This window comes from Melitaea cinxia, chromosome 8 (assembly GCF_905220565.1).
Source record: "Melitaea cinxia chromosome 8, ilMelCinx1.1, whole genome shotgun sequence".
Classification (NCBI taxonomy): Eukaryota; Metazoa; Arthropoda; class Insecta; order Lepidoptera; family Nymphalidae; genus Melitaea; species Melitaea cinxia.
The window spans coordinates 9112603-9128866 of record NC_059401.1 but is presented as its reverse complement, the minus strand read 5'-3'; the positions used below and the strand labels follow the sequence as shown (position 1 = coordinate 9128866).

Below are 16264 nucleotides of genomic sequence, written 5' to 3'. Positions count from 1 at the left end.
TTTTATTTCAATTACTTATAAACTATATTTATTAGTCTTGTGAAATGCAAGTATCAAATTTCATATATCGAATAAGTTAATAGTTATTGCATTTAACCACAGGCTTATGTATATAAAAGAAAATATTTCTGTATATTAGTATAAAGTCAGATAATAGGTATTAGCAAAATGTAAACATTACAACATTATTCGTGTCGAATTATTATAATGTCATGTCAATATTTGCCTCCGTATTTTACCAAGGAAAGGAGACAGTAATGTTTAAAGTTAATAACATAATAAAAAATATTATATTCAACATAATTTATGAATGCATAAGCTATCTCATTTTAACTATCATTGCATTTATTGAACATTATGTGATTGTTATTGATAGGTAAATATTTCAGAACGCAATAGTAAAAAGTCGACAAGAAGAGGTTAAGAGCCCGTTTCTATTTGACGGATGACGATACAAATTGAATTTGAGACCGGGAGGTAGAATAGGTCACTAGGACCTGTTGGTCATCAATTAATTAACTAAAACTTTAATTCATATATGCGAATAGAAATATCTTATAATATAGTAGAACACGATGATAAAAAATAATAATGAAACTAAACCTTTTAACTGTCGGATACAGTTATCATCATATAATTTCACATTTTAATTCAAAACATAAACAATATAATGTACAGTAGGTAGCTAAACGTACAAACACTTCAAATTTTTAAAAAATAAATATAACTCTTTAGCTTGAATTAGTATAAAACAAATCTAATATTTACACTATTGCTATCAGTTGCGTTATTTTCACAGTAATGCAAAAAATATTTCCATTATTTTCATTTATATACAATTATCACTGCGTAACAGCATACAAGAATTGTACGATGCCTTTAGTCCTCCGAAATACTGTTTTATATCATTTCCGCAGTATTATTACCTTTTCATTTATGTATTATTATTTTTTATAAACTATCGAATAGGTTCCTACTTTCTTATTAGCTTCAAAAGACCTAAGTTTTCTAAAAGTTTTAAACTGAAATTATAAAATGAATGGGCTATGATGTACATAACCGGCCTCTAATATAAGGGAGGTAAAATTTTTGTTATTTCTGACTCTACCTTAACTCCGGTGCTGCGGGAAGTGCACTCATGCTCCGTTCCACGACTTTCACATGTTATTTTCGAACAAATGTACGTAAAAACGATCTCTACTGCAAGATCAACATACGATACGAATTGACCTTTAATAACTGACAAATAGACACATAAACAAAATCACGCGTCAGAAATAATAAAAATGTGTTGCTTTTATACTATCCGAAGGAACTTCGTTCCTACCTGTTTATATTATTTTACAAGGTATTTATTATTAGTAGGTATTATAATGTAATATTTTGGAAAACACAAGACGTCTGTACTTCCTCCTCTTACATACATAAGTCAGGATTACCTTGTTTAAACGTGTCCTTTAGATGGCGGTTTTGAATAGTCCTTTAAATTGTGGTATTTGTCCATTATTGAATTTTAGATAAATATTAAAGATTTTTAGTCGCAAGTGTAACACTAGTCAGTATAGCTATATGAATGTAAGAACTATTATTGCATTGTTATAATTCTTGTAGTTATAAATACTAGTACTTTTATTTCTGGTATATATGTACTTTATTTCCCCTGTTGGTAATCACAAAAACATTTTTATTATTACAAAATTGTATTTCTTTTATACTTTTGTTGTGTACGAAGTAGAAACAGCGCAAAGATTATGTCTTTATATCAATCAACTTGCGTTTAAAGTAGTTGTGAGTGATTGATTAAATTATACTGCTTTGTTATGGTATTCTCTAGATAAACTTTAAGTTCATTCCAATAAATTATTGTTTTTATAAGAGCGTTAACCTTTTTTCTAACACCCAACTCGAATATAACCCTTAAAAATTTTACCCTTTTGCAGCTAAAATGTTAAAAAAAATTCCTTAATAAAAAAAATCTAAACGCTTAGCCATCTGGAGTTCCCACTTCGAGGACTTTTATTTAATACCAAGTTCTGCGTGTGATATGATAATTATGTGATATGTATCTAAATTTCAGCTAATTTTCAGCTAAATTAATTGGCGATAACGATTTATACGTCCTTTTTTAAGTCTGGCTCTATTAAGTACAGTGAATTGAAACTATTTTATTAAAACAAATGATATTCCTTATTCAAAACTCAAATCTTAGAAATCTTTGCTTCCAAATTCAAAATTAATGAAATGCGGATTAGGTTTGGTGGTTCAATTTGTAATATAGCTTTGACCGCAGATATGAACGGAACCTCAACGAAACTCGGCTATTTCTTATTATAATAATGAGAAAATGCCTTGTTAATTCATGAATTGTGTTTGAAGTTATGCTCAATTCTACTATTTGTAATAGTATAGATTATATTCAGACAGTCCATAAGTGATTAAAAATAAAAGTAACCGCAGTCTTTAGCAACCATTAGGTTCGATTTTTAAAAACTAAGCGAACTCCAGTAGGACGTCGATCGTTTTGGTGGTCGAAAACTACAACATTAAAACATCTATGACTTATACAAATATTTGTCATATGCAGGAATCGAAACCGAGATAAGTAGCGCATCAGATAGTTAGTTGCTATGAGTATGGCTGACACTGTGACAGCGTATCTTTATCGTCGTCAATTTAAATTCGATAACTCAATAACTAATAATAGATAAAAATATTTTGGTGAAGACTATCCTCTTAAGATTTTCAGGTAAATGATACAAGTTTAATAGAGGGAATTGAATTATATATATTTACAATTGACAATAGCTTAGCCTTAAATAATATTCGATGCATTTTTATATTAAAATTTACAGGTTTTGAGTAATTACATTATCACTATATTACTTATTAAAAATAAAATGAACATTGATACAATTATAATTTATTTTATTGGATTTGTTTAAAGGTAAATGGTTGTTAAAGAGGTTTCTATGATATGATATAATGAAAACATTTCCAGTATCGATCTAATAAACAATTGAGTATTATATACAAAATATTCTTGGTCCTTAATTTATACATATAAAAATATAATCAGACATGTAAAGTTAACACGTCTAATAAAAAGTCAATAAAATAACAGATTTGTGTAAAATTTTATTTATTGCGTTTCGATTTCGTTAGTTTTTATCATATTCTGTTAAAATAGTAAGAAATCTAAATCGAAATATTATGACATTCGTTTTAAGTTATTGTAATAAAAACGAACACAAACAAAGTCTTGTAAAGTTCGGTGGTTCTTTGAGCTATCTGCCTCCTTGGGAGCTGAATAGCATAACAATTTTCATGCGCCTTTTTACCATTATATAAGAGAAGTAGTTCATAAGGGTTTAGGTGGATCATTTGTTAAGGTTTTTGTGTTAATTAATTAATTATGATATTCTCAATATAAGGCAATCTTAAAAGAGTAAGAAGATTGCATTAATGTTGGTAGTTAAAATCGGTAGATATGTGGAATAAGAAAAATTTAAGTAGCGCTTCTCTAACTTCAATAAAATCGCAATAAATAAGAGTAAGTATAATAGAGTTTAGAAGAATTATTTTTTTTTACTAAAGACAAACATGATTAATTTGGTAATAACGTCAGGTAGAAATAATTCCGCAGGATACGATACAATACAAATATACTTTATTGTACACTATGAGTGGACATAGTAACATCGAAAAGGCAAACATTATCATGTACAAAAGGCATAGGATACCTTATGTAATTAAATAATAAGTAAAACTGCTGACTGAAGTTTGTTTCTTCAATACAATGCAAAATGTTACTGCTGATGCAAATGAGTTCACGTGGCGATCCAAAAAGTAGTGTTCGTATTTTTCAAAGGAGCCAGCCTTTATCCCAGCAGATAAGCAGGCTCCTGTTTACTTGCTGAGATAAACTGCTAGTTGCGTCAAAAAATAAAATGGTTTTGTGTTGGGTTCTTATTTGATATAGATATAACTACTTCAATATAATCAAAATCGTCGGTCACGTTAACATTAGGTATAAACTTTGTCCTCAAACAATCAAGATTTGTCAATTACTTAAGTCCACTCCATAACAACAATGCTCATTTACACATTGTCTGTATAATGTTTCAAAATCACAGAAGGCAAAAAGGTTTTATTAGCCCCCAACATCGCCAGTTTTCGCTCCAACTTATTACCATTTCTCGGAATTCGTACAAATCTAGGAGAAAATTTACATTTCCAAAGAGGCAGTGTAATGATTTTAATAATTCAATCGATTTCTCTAGAAACAATTTCTGTTATCCCAAAAAAATAATAAATACCAAATTATGGCTAAAACTTTTTCACGTTTTTCTATAAAAAAAGTATAAGTAGGAATTATTGTATTATAAAGATTATTTTAAGTAAATAGGTAAGTACTTTAGTACTTTAGTAATATTTTTTGTATGTTTTAGGTTTTGTATTAAGTATGGTAAGAAACGGTATTTTACATCATTAAAAAAAATCAAACAAAACCATTTTTTTACTGACATCCAAAAAAATAAGGAAGTTCTCAATTCGACTTTATTTTTTGTGGTATGTTATCTCTGGACTTTTTACTGGGTGAACGGATTTCGATTTTTTTTTAAAATCGCATAATAGTAGATACTTGTCATGTGGTCTCATTTAAATTTTATTGAGATCTGACGGCTACGTGTTGAGTTATCTTTCGTAACGCTTATTTACTTTACTATTGTTTTGTCTATCTACGTTGTATTACTTGTCGATGTAATTGTAGTCGTTTTTTTTCGATTGCGAGCAAACATAGCTATATTATCAACTATGCCTAATCAGTCGAATCAGGTATAATCAAAAAATAAAAACAATTAATGTAAGTTACAATAAATGTTGGCAAACGCAACGTGAAACGTCCCCCGGCCGTCAGATCGCCGGCAAAGGTTGGATGAGGATTGCGGAAAACTGGGATATTTGGGGCTAATTTAGGGAGACCTATGTCCATCAGTGGACTACGATATATTAGGCTGAAATGAGCAAAGCGAAGAGAGCGAATGTGTAAACATGTAAGTTTTGTCCTTACTAAAGTTTGACATTTAGAAAAGTTAATAAATTTAATAAAGAATCCCCGATTTGTTTTTATTTAATTATAAACTAACCAACTACTAACTTATGGTGAGTTTAATGCTAAAAAACTATGTTATTTGATGAAGCAACGACTAAAGAAGACGGAGCTCAAGATATTGATTTATAGAGTCAATTTTAGTTTTGTTGGTTCATTTGAATTTCGTTGTATGAAGTTTGTGCCATTTTTAATGATATAAGGTTTTCATACGTTAGCGTAGCTTTCGTGTGTCAGTCAATACTCATTTTGATATGCTATTATCCCATGTCTCATTGTTTTCTTGTATGCTAAGTTGGTGTCTAATTTAAACTCGCACGCTGAAGTAAAAATTGGTTTGACAACGGTTTGATTAGAAAAGTTAAATTAATTTCAAATAAAAATAAATTTTAGACAAAATTGCCTTTACATTTGTAGGTTTATCATTAAATATTCAGTATGGTCATTATGAATATTGCTGTGTGGTTATTGGGCAATTGACAAAGTTAATTTAAGCGTCGCGGTGACATTGTTAATAGGGTAACATATATTCATGTAATCATGGTTGATATATTTAAAGTATAACCAGAACGCAAACAAAAAGTTAAGAAAAATTCCGCGTCATCATATTCAGTAAAATTTTCTTTATGATTTTTAAATTATTCTTGTTTAAAAAAAATACAATTATAATATCTTAGGTATACCTACTATTACAAAAGTTCACTATTAGAAATTTATTAAACTATTTTGAAGCATCTGTGCATGTTTAGAATATTTTAAATGGTCATTTTATTTACTTACAATATTAATTTATAGATATTTTACAAGGATGTTATGGAATCTATGATCGTATCGATCGTATATAATCTATACTACTAATTATCTGAAATAAAAACCTGATATTTTGGTTAGCGAAGTAGTATGAAGTAGTAAACGGAACATGCTATGGCATTATTTTTTTTATAGGTAGGTACATAATCATTCTTATAATAATAGGAACCAATAGCATTGTATTTTTTTAGCTGTAAAATTTATTATTATACAGAGTGTGAGTAATCTACGTACTCGAAAATGAGTAGCTGTAATAAATTATTTATCATTGTGTACTCGTACCAAATAGCACCTAAACATGTTTACTATTGGTCAGAAAATTATTCGAAACAGTCTCTACTCAGCTTGAGAAATTATATTCCATAGCTTTTTCTACAAAGGATAATCCTTTTAAGACCTTTACACAGCTGTGCAACATTTAAGGCTGTTTCAAGTTCATTAATTAACTAATTCCGGATACAAATTGGAAATTTCAATTCCATAACATCCCTCTACTTCATATTTGCTATGATATGTCTATTTTCATTTACGATATGTTCAAACACGACATTTATTCAGTAGGTTAATATTTTGGTACACAGCAGATATTGATGTATTTAGTTACAAGTAACAATAAATTCTGAAGGAAAAATTGCAAGTGACGTTATGCGGTTGCATGGGTGATAAAACTTTATATTAAAATATATTATTTACTTATGTTATTGATGACGATTTTTATTTTTTTCAAATAAATACATTTCAGCTCTATACAGTTTATTACCTAAGTTCATTGGGAATATTACATTTTCTGTCACTTGGAACATTTTTCTTCCAGTTTACAAATAATAATAAATAGATACTTATAAATAAGGTATGTATTTTACTTAGTTCTTGATAGAAAAGGCTACCATTACATTATAACGAAAAAAAAAATTGCTTAATATATTAGTAATATTACTATACAGATTTTAATTCTAAGTTTTGATAGTTACTAAACTTTAGATAGAAAATTCGATAGATTTGTGATGAAGACGAGAGGAAGTAGTAGGTACATTTACATGTATATTTTATATATTAACATACGTAATTTTTACCTTTGTTTGTTTTAATCTTCTTTATCCAAATATGGTGCTCATAAAGCGGAAATACTTTAATTGATATACCTACTTACACACTTGACATTTTCTAAGCCATATGGTTGAAATATTACTGGTAAAGATACGCTATTAGTCATTGTCATATGTGATAGGTATATAGTTAATTAAAATCGTAGGACAAAAGACATTAATAAATGAATGTAAATTTTAAGAATAAAAAGTCATTAAGTAACTTACTTTTCTAGATCTCCTAGGGAGAATGATATGTATTACTTTGGCGATTTCAATAAAATCTAGGCACGATAATGGTTATCATTTATTTAAAAGCATTCTTAATCATCCATATAGTAAATAAGTACGCACTATAACTTTTTGAACATTCTAATTTAATTTAATTCTTAGTCTTACGTTTAATCCAATTCGCGTTTTGCAAAATAAAATATTGTTTACCCGTAATAAATTCGTCTAATAACATAATAAAATATTTTTAAGCGATTCCCGTAAAGGATATATAAGTATACTCAACATTTTATATCATATTCTATTATTTTATATGTTATATAAGTGGGGTTAGTCCTTTACTCTAATATTTGAATTTTTATTTGCATAATTTCACTTATATAGGATGTAAGGCTTTACACACTGTTCTCAACAGATTCTGTAGGTGAAATACAAATCATTTTGTACTCGAATAGCATTTTTTTATATTTTTTTAATTATAAAATTTCTTAAAACGCGAACAACTCTATGTGCATTTATCATATGAACTGCATCACGAGTACTATAAATTTAATTTCACAGTAGTATAAATTTTCATTCATATCTGTCCATGCTACGGTTGATACAAAAGACGAACTGTTATAAGAATTTATTTTTGATTTTATAAATACTATAACGGTATTTCAGTTAGCGTCTTAAAATAAATTCCATTACAATAATGTACATTAAATTTTACTTATTCGTCCGATAGGTAAAATTTATCTTTCACTCGAGGGTTACAGAAAAAAATTTCAATTATTATTTTTATTTATTTATTATATATTTAGAAACTGCGAATTTTGAAAGAGATTAATTACCGAACATACAAAACTGCAAAAGAAACTGCTTGTTGAACACATTTATTAACCTCAACGAATCTTATTTATTTGTAAATAAAAGAGAACAACATATTCAAATTACGCACGTGTTCATATGATCGTGCATAATTCCATGTTAAAATATATTATAATTATAACGTAAAGAATAATATAAGAAATTTCAATTAGATAAGTATATTTCACCTACAGAACTCAGAGTTTTGTAAAATTGACTAATGCAAATACTTATTTCAAATTGATAGGCTGATTTTATAAAGCTAGAAGTTTCAAATAACTTGTATTTAAAAATAAATTAAGAAAATAAGAAAATTAAGCGGAATTAGCAATTCACAGCGCAACAAAACTGTACCTACTTTTCTCTGTTGCATAAAATATTTTAACGATAATTACGAGCCTGTTGAGAATGTTCTGATCAACTTTTGTCAATAGAAAGTTTTAGGTTGTTCTATAATTAATATCATGATTAGTTATAACTAAAAAGATGTCCCTTTATGCAAAATTTTCTTTTTTTTTTAATTGTAAAATAAAACTAATTAAAGATTTTGTTTCTGTGTTTATTTTTATTGAACAGCAAAAACAAGTTTATCGACCAAAACTGAATAAGTTTTTTTTTTTTTAAATTAACGTTAAAATTAAACGAGAGTCGTGTAAAATATTCTATGCAACAGTGTTATACGCTATTGGGCAGTGATTTTTAAAGTCTTTTAATAGTACACTCTACGAAAATTTAAATAGGAATAGATAAAAACCTCATTATCATTCACACTCCATTGTTATCATTTATCTTGGTCATTAAATCTCATGTGTCACAGTAACAACGTCTAGTGAACAATCTTAACACTGTGCTTAGAGTGCGTGTAAAGATTTTTTTATCACAGCCCCGTTTAGTCAACATATTATGATTTCCTAACAAATAATCTTTAAGATAGTAATAGTAATATACAAAAATAATGATAACGACGTTATAGCAGCTTCTGATGTACTCGCTCCAGTCAATGTGTTGTTTGTGGATGGTTGCGTGTATGTCGAGGGCCTTATAACATCAACTGAAACAAAAATTCACTATAATTTTTTATATTTACCCGTCTACTATGTAGTTACGATTTTTTATTGTCTTATATCAAATTATGTTACAACTCAGTTATAAAAATTGTTATGTCTATCTATGGCTTGATGATATGTATTCTATCACTAAACAGTATTAAAAACTAAGAAGATTTTTAAACAGCGGTGAACCATTGTGACACCTGTTTACTTCGGAGAAAATTCTGAGTCCTGCACTTCCTTAATCCGCACTGCAGCAGCGCGCAGTGAAGCGGCTTAAACTTCGATCTATATCCTTCATTCAGTACGCTATCACGCTATTATTACCTTTTAACCAACTTCAAAAAAGGAGGAGGTTCTAAAATCGAATGTATTTTTTTTAGGTCTGTTACCTCAGAACCTTTTACTGACTGACGGGTGGACTGATTTCGATGATTATTTTTAATTTATGTAATTGTAATGTGGTTCCATTTAAATTTTTAACGAGATCTGTCGAGTACTTTTTAAGTTATGTCTAATAAAGCATTTTTTGTCGAGCGTCGTTGTATTACACCTTATAACTTTTTACTGAGTGTACCGATTTCGATGATTTTTTTTTATAATCAAAAGCTGGCGCTTGTTACATAGTCCCATTTTAATAAGATTGAGATCTAACAATACTTTTTTAATTATCTCTAATAACGGGTCTTTACTTAATTTTTTTTTCGTCCATCTACGTTGTATTACTGTTCGATCTGTTTATGATATATTCTGTTTAAACCGAACATGTCATTAAACAATTAACATTTGATGAAATTTCTCTGCTTTATATTTATATAATCTTTTTCTTGCAAATCGTCCACTAGTTTCTTTTGCATACTCTAATAATCTAGTAGCTTACTCGGTTTGTATATTCTGAAATACGACTGTCAATAAACTACCTACTGTTCGAGCAAACGGAGTTTGAAGCCGAAACTAAAACTTTGCTTTGGATGTTAACTGCAGTAGAAACTAAAAAATAAAGTTATTTGGACATATTAAAATATTATTGTGAAAGAAAAAATATAAAAATACAATTTTCTATATCAAACAAACAATAGTGCTTTCAGGATTAATAAGAATTAATTTAGCGCCTGCATGCCCTTAGGCTTACCATGAAAAAATCCTAAAAAAGGTCATCGTTTCTAGAAATTTTATTTGAACGACAAAGGTAAATAATATTCTCATATTGAAGACAGATAATAGATAATGAGTCCTCATGATTTTTTTTATATTTAAATGGCCACTAAAGACTTGTTAGTAAAAACATATATCATATATCATATAAAAACATATATCATACACGACATTACCGGATTTACCGTGATTGTCATTTTAAAAGTCTCGATAGTTCGGCAACGTTTTAAGCTTCATGACCGCGGATGCCTTGAAGTAAATATACTTGTACGTTTTGCTTTGAAAAGAATATTAAGAATCAGATTTTTTTACATTTCATACTTACACACTAGTCTTTAAGCACTTTAAGCTGGATAGAATATTTACCAACATTTTACTCCCTTGAGGATAACTTTAGAAATGTACGTATTTTAAAATATTGTGTTTAGTTGAGACAGCACCGCAAAGATCTTATGACACACTTTTTAACCGACTTCAAAAAAAGGAGGAGGTTACTCAATGCGACCGTATATATATTATGTATATTCGGGGATAACTCCGTCGTTTATGAACCGATTTTGATAATTCTTTTCTTGTTGGAAAGTAGATATCCCTAGTTTGGTACCATGATAAGGAAACCAGGATCTGATGATGGGACCCCAGAGAAATTGAGGGAAACTCTCGAAAATCCGCATAACATTTTACTGGGTGTACCGATTTTGATTAAGTTTTTTTTTAAGTTTTATAATAAAGTATTATGTAAGTAATAAAAAAAATAAACTCTTACCTATAACTGTGTCGTTTCTTACATCAGCAAACTTGTCCTCAATGCTTCTAAACTCAGGTATGGTACTGACGCAAGTTACTTCTAGTCTCCCTGTTGCAACTAATTGAAGTTCTGAAACAGTGAAGTATAAGTCTCGTCCTCGGTTCGGTCTTCGACTTCTATGGCGGCTAACACCCAACACCATGTTCGTTTCATCGTTATCTAAAACCGAATCTGTCTGAAAAAAAAAACATTATCTATTTACGCATCAAAATTCTCATATAGTTGTTATGATAACCAAGTGACATAATTCTATTTTTGTCGGCGAACGTTGTCACACATTTTTGTGATAAACAATAGGAAATACAAGGCAATGCTCGAATACTTCCTTGAGTGTAATCAAACACAAAAGCTATCAAATTCGAGTGCACACTTTATGTGAAGTTCAAGACAGGTGATATTATAAAATAAAAGTATAAATTGCAATATTCATTCATACGTATGTAGAAAAATTCATTTGTGTGTTACTATTGAATAGATCAGTGTCGATAATTTGTTTAGTAAAAAAATTATAGTATCGTTTTTTACCCTATTGGCTGCTACCTACCACTTCCCGACCTCAGATCACCTGTAATTTATTTCCCCTTTCATTTTCATTGTATTCTCTTCCTTTTACAATGGCTTTTATCCTACTATAATTTTTTTTCACTTCTTACCATTTTCTAAGGCTAAAACACTGGTTTTAAACATCAGTATTAGTATATTATACCTACTATAAACAAAACCTAATTATTAAATTAATTAAATGTTTTTAATTAACTGGTATTTTGCATACCAACTTGCGGTTTAGTGTAATTGGGGACAGGATATGTGTACTTTGGCCCTAAGCGAGGGATTCAAGGTTATTTCAAATTAGAGATATTGTGAACTTCATCAGAGAAACGCTTATGCTTATCACCTCAACTAAGTATTAAATTTAACTTTACTATACTATTTGTATGAGTAAGTTTTATTGAATAATTATTAAAATATCGATTACAGCAAAAAACTAAACTGACTTATATTGCTAATAAATAATACTATAGAAGTACAATACATAAGCCTAGATAAAAGTTAGAAGCAGGCGCAATTAAAAAAATCAATAATATTTCACTTACAAAGAATGCATTTTAAGTATCATATCAAAAATCCACCGTTCCAGCGAGACTCGAAACTGCATCCCCGAGCCGACTGACAATAATAAGATAATTGGGCTTCCCTTGTTTTTATTAATCAGTGAAATGTTTAAGAAATCGTTATCCGACTAATTTAATCGAATTTTCAAGGATGAGTTTTAAGTACATATGTAGCTGTTTTGTGCTGTTTCCTTCTTACCGATTTTACATAAGTAATGCTGGTGATTTCCGCAAATGCTTCTTATGCACGGATAGCCCCAAATTTTAGATTAACCCCCGAGAACTTTCTGTACAGTAGGCCACTTTATTGTACCGCGGTGTGAGAATTATTTTTAGACGTGTCCATAGAACATTTATTTTTCTTTCTAATTAAAATTTATTTTATTCTCCTTTTATCAAAATCTATAAAACATTTTGTAATATCGGTATGTATCATCCATATCAAGTTATTAAATATAGACGGTAAGTTATATAATCATAATATGTTCCTATGTGCAAGCAATTTGTTTTTATTAAATTTTTTTCTTACTTAAACAAGACATAAAAATATTTATAGCTATTTATATTCTTTAAAAGCGCAAAAGAACACGTTTTTTAAAAAAAATTTCTTCACATGTATCACGTAAAATTATTTTCATGTGTAACTTGATTGAAAAGTTGGATTGATAAGATAAACTACTATTATCAACTAGGAAAGATATATCTGGAGCGATCGTTTCTTTACGTTAGATATTTACTTACTTTTTTAAATTAAGCTTCTGAGTACGAACACACTTTGTATATAATTGTTATTTAATTACATTATGAAATAAATATTATAAAAATATTTGTGCCGATGGACAAACTAATTTACAGTGTCCTTTTTAATGGACACTTATTAAACTTTCCAAAGGTAAAGTAAAGGCAAATTAGCTTAAAGATATATGACATACATATAAATATTACAACTCTCTACTTTTTTCGAGAACATTAAAATACGGCTGTACAGGTACGTATCAAGTGTGATATATTTACCTGATGTTCATTGAGATGGCAACCCGGAGGTCTGGTGGCGACATGAGATATGTGAGTTAGACCAAGAATTGGAGGCGGAGTGCTGAGATCAGATTCTTGTTCATACGGTCTTTGAAGACCTCTCCTTCCATTTCGTTCACTCATGGGTTGGAACTTGTGTGAATGCGCAACTATTTCATCCATCTGTAATTAAAAGTAACTGATTTGTTGATGATGGTGCCAGTGTGTGTATTCCAATTTATTTTATTGTCTTTTTATTAAACCATTAACGTATTAATTATTACTTTTACTTTAAAATTATTATTTTATTTAGGCATTTTACTATAATATGCCGTTTGCATTACAAGTCGTAATATTTATATTTGTAAATCATTTACCTATATATATATATATACAACGACGTAGGAAACAGACGACGTCCGTTTGTGTTTTTCAAACAAATAAAAAATATATAAATATACTTTTATTTTGTAATAAATATTAGTATCTATATACATTTTAAATGACTGTTAATCACATTAGTAAAGCTTTTACGGATACTGAATAAAGTTTCTGTTTGCATAATGCTGTCACGTAACCTTTTGTTAAATTAGGGACGAGATACATGAGTATAACAAATAAGGCTTATGAACTGTTATAATGTTAATCCATTTACACGGTATTGAAAAGGGATATGAGATAACCTTTTTCCCATTAATAAACCATGTTATATGCGGGGCCGGCAGCGCAGGCGCGGTTGTGCAGTTAGCTTTTAATGTTTCACCGAAGCTCAGGTACCGAGTCGGGAAGTCGATACGAGGATGATGTTTTTGAGGATCTGTGAAGAAATGCAGAATTAGTTTACTTTATAAACAATATTTGATAGAACCAAATTCGTATTTTCTAATTCTTATTACTAACATTTTCTTTTTTCTTTTATTTATTTGTATTCTCCGTAAAGCTTAGTTTGTTTCGTCTTATAACTTTGTATTAAGTATGAGTGTGTTAAGGAAGAGTGACTCCTTCTGGCACGGGAGCTTATTGCACTCAAAAGAAGGAGACACCTTTGTGTTATTATCGTAATGTGTTGGTTATTGATGAAATATTTTTTTTATTATTTATTATTTATAATACTTTTACCATAAGATGCAGCGTGTTTCGGAGAAAGTTTTAGTAGGTATATGATATGTTGGTGATTACTTATCGTGTAAAAAAATATGGACGGACAGAGGTCGTTTGTTTTATTATAAATGAAATTGGTCTCACTAATATACAAATCACACTTGAATCATTGTGACAGACTTATATCAACAAAGGTTTTATATTTCATATATAAATCAATCGCTGAAATGTATATACGGGTACATAACATAACTTCTGAACGACTTCATTAAATTAGATAATTTTAATTTTTTCTTGTGTTTCTCATTGTTAGGACTTATACATAAAATTTAAAAAATTGACATATTAACAAAAATTATGGTGGTACGAAGTTCACCAGGTCAGCTGGTATTATTGCTAAAAGACATTGTTTTATTCAAGATAAAATATTCTAAAAATACATTTAAAATATAAAAAAGAAAATAAAAATTATTGTGTTAACGAAACCACCATTATTATTGCGAAGCTGAAAGTTACGGAAAGGACAGGGTTAATAAAAAAAGGATTGGATACGGTTTTACTGTTCCCTAAAGTTAGCATCAGTTTATGCTTCATTGAGATGTTGCAGTAAACCTAGATACGATTTGGTGGGAAATGTGGAAGACGTATGTTATTGGTAGTATTTATTTTGATATTTTTTTAAAGAACACATATACATTATCCCTTTTTATATAACAGTCATTTACCCGTTTCTTCTTTACATTTCATATCTACAGAAAAATCTCATAGATGGCGCTGCTTTAATTGTCTTGTCTACTTATATTCATATAATTGTGTTTATCGGCTTAGTTACTTATATTGCGTAATTTTTATAGTGTGAAACTAGCTTATATAGCATGGTTATTAACATAATAACAACAACATTCAAATATGCGTCGTTAGATTACAGGTTGTTACAGAATGCGTTGAGGAAATAAAGGTTCACTGCTCGTTCCCCGTAGATGATAGCATGGTAATATGTAGCCTATATGTTGACCCGACTTATTAATAATATTCGTGCCAAATTTGAAGTAAATCCATGCAGTACTTTTTAAGTTTATCCCGGACATACATACAGACAAACAGAAAAAAATTCTAAAAACTATATTTATGGCTTTGGTATCGATTGTAGATCACACCCCAAGTATTCTTTAAAAAAATATTCAATGTACAGTTTTGACTTTCCTACCATTTTATTATATGTATACATTAGTAATTCGTTACGTGAAAAAAAAACAGAAACGGGTAATATTAATTTTAGATTTTTCAAATAAGGAACTAAATTTATATATCTATATCTTCTATATTTATATATATAAAAGCGAAAGGTCACACACTCATCACGAAATCTCCGAAACTATAATACCTACAAACTTGAAACTTGGCAAATAGACTCCTTATAAGACGTAGGCATCCGCTAAGAACGGATTTTATGAAACTCGACCCCTAAGAGGGTAAAACGGGGGTTGGAAGTTTGTATGAAAGTCCTATGTTTTTGAAGTAAGAGACTTGAAATTTAAAATGTAAGCTCTATAGATAGTGAAAAGGTGTCTAAATAATGTATCTTTAGAAATCAACTCCTTTTTGAGGTTAAAACGGGGGATCGTAGGTTGACTCACTGATCACGAATCTCCGAAACTGTAACACCTACAATTTGAAATTTAGCAGATTGGCTCCTTATAGGGCGTAAACTACCGCTAAGAATGGATTTTACGAAACTCGACCCCTAAGGGGGTAAAACGGGGGTTGATAGTTTGTATAAAACATATACAGCAGCTATAAGTTCGCCTGATAGGCTATTTATACTGGAGCCTGAAAATAAAACTAAAAATGTGGTGTATAGAGAGGTTTTATAAAAATAACTATTAAATTATACTTAATTGTGCCTTTGAAAAAGTTACTCAGAGTGATAAGCATTT

General features: G+C 29.3%; 1 protein-coding gene across 1 annotated transcript in view; it reads right to left on the bottom strand.

Annotated features, from left to right (window-relative positions):
• Positions 1 to 8999: 8999 nt before the first annotated feature.
• Positions 9000 to 16264, bottom strand: part of LOC123655867 — a 94486-nt gene continuing 87221 nt past the window's right edge. Inside the window, exons 4-7 of the mRNA XM_045591614.1 lie at positions 13910 to 14043; positions 13205 to 13409; positions 11059 to 11259; positions 9000 to 9139 (exon numbers count right to left, since the gene is read on the bottom strand). Of these exons, the coding sequence (XP_045447570.1) occupies positions 9000 to 9139; positions 11059 to 11259; positions 13205 to 13409; positions 13910 to 14043 (680 nt within the window). The remainder of the gene's footprint in view (positions 9140 to 11058; positions 11260 to 13204; positions 13410 to 13909; positions 14044 to 16264) is intronic.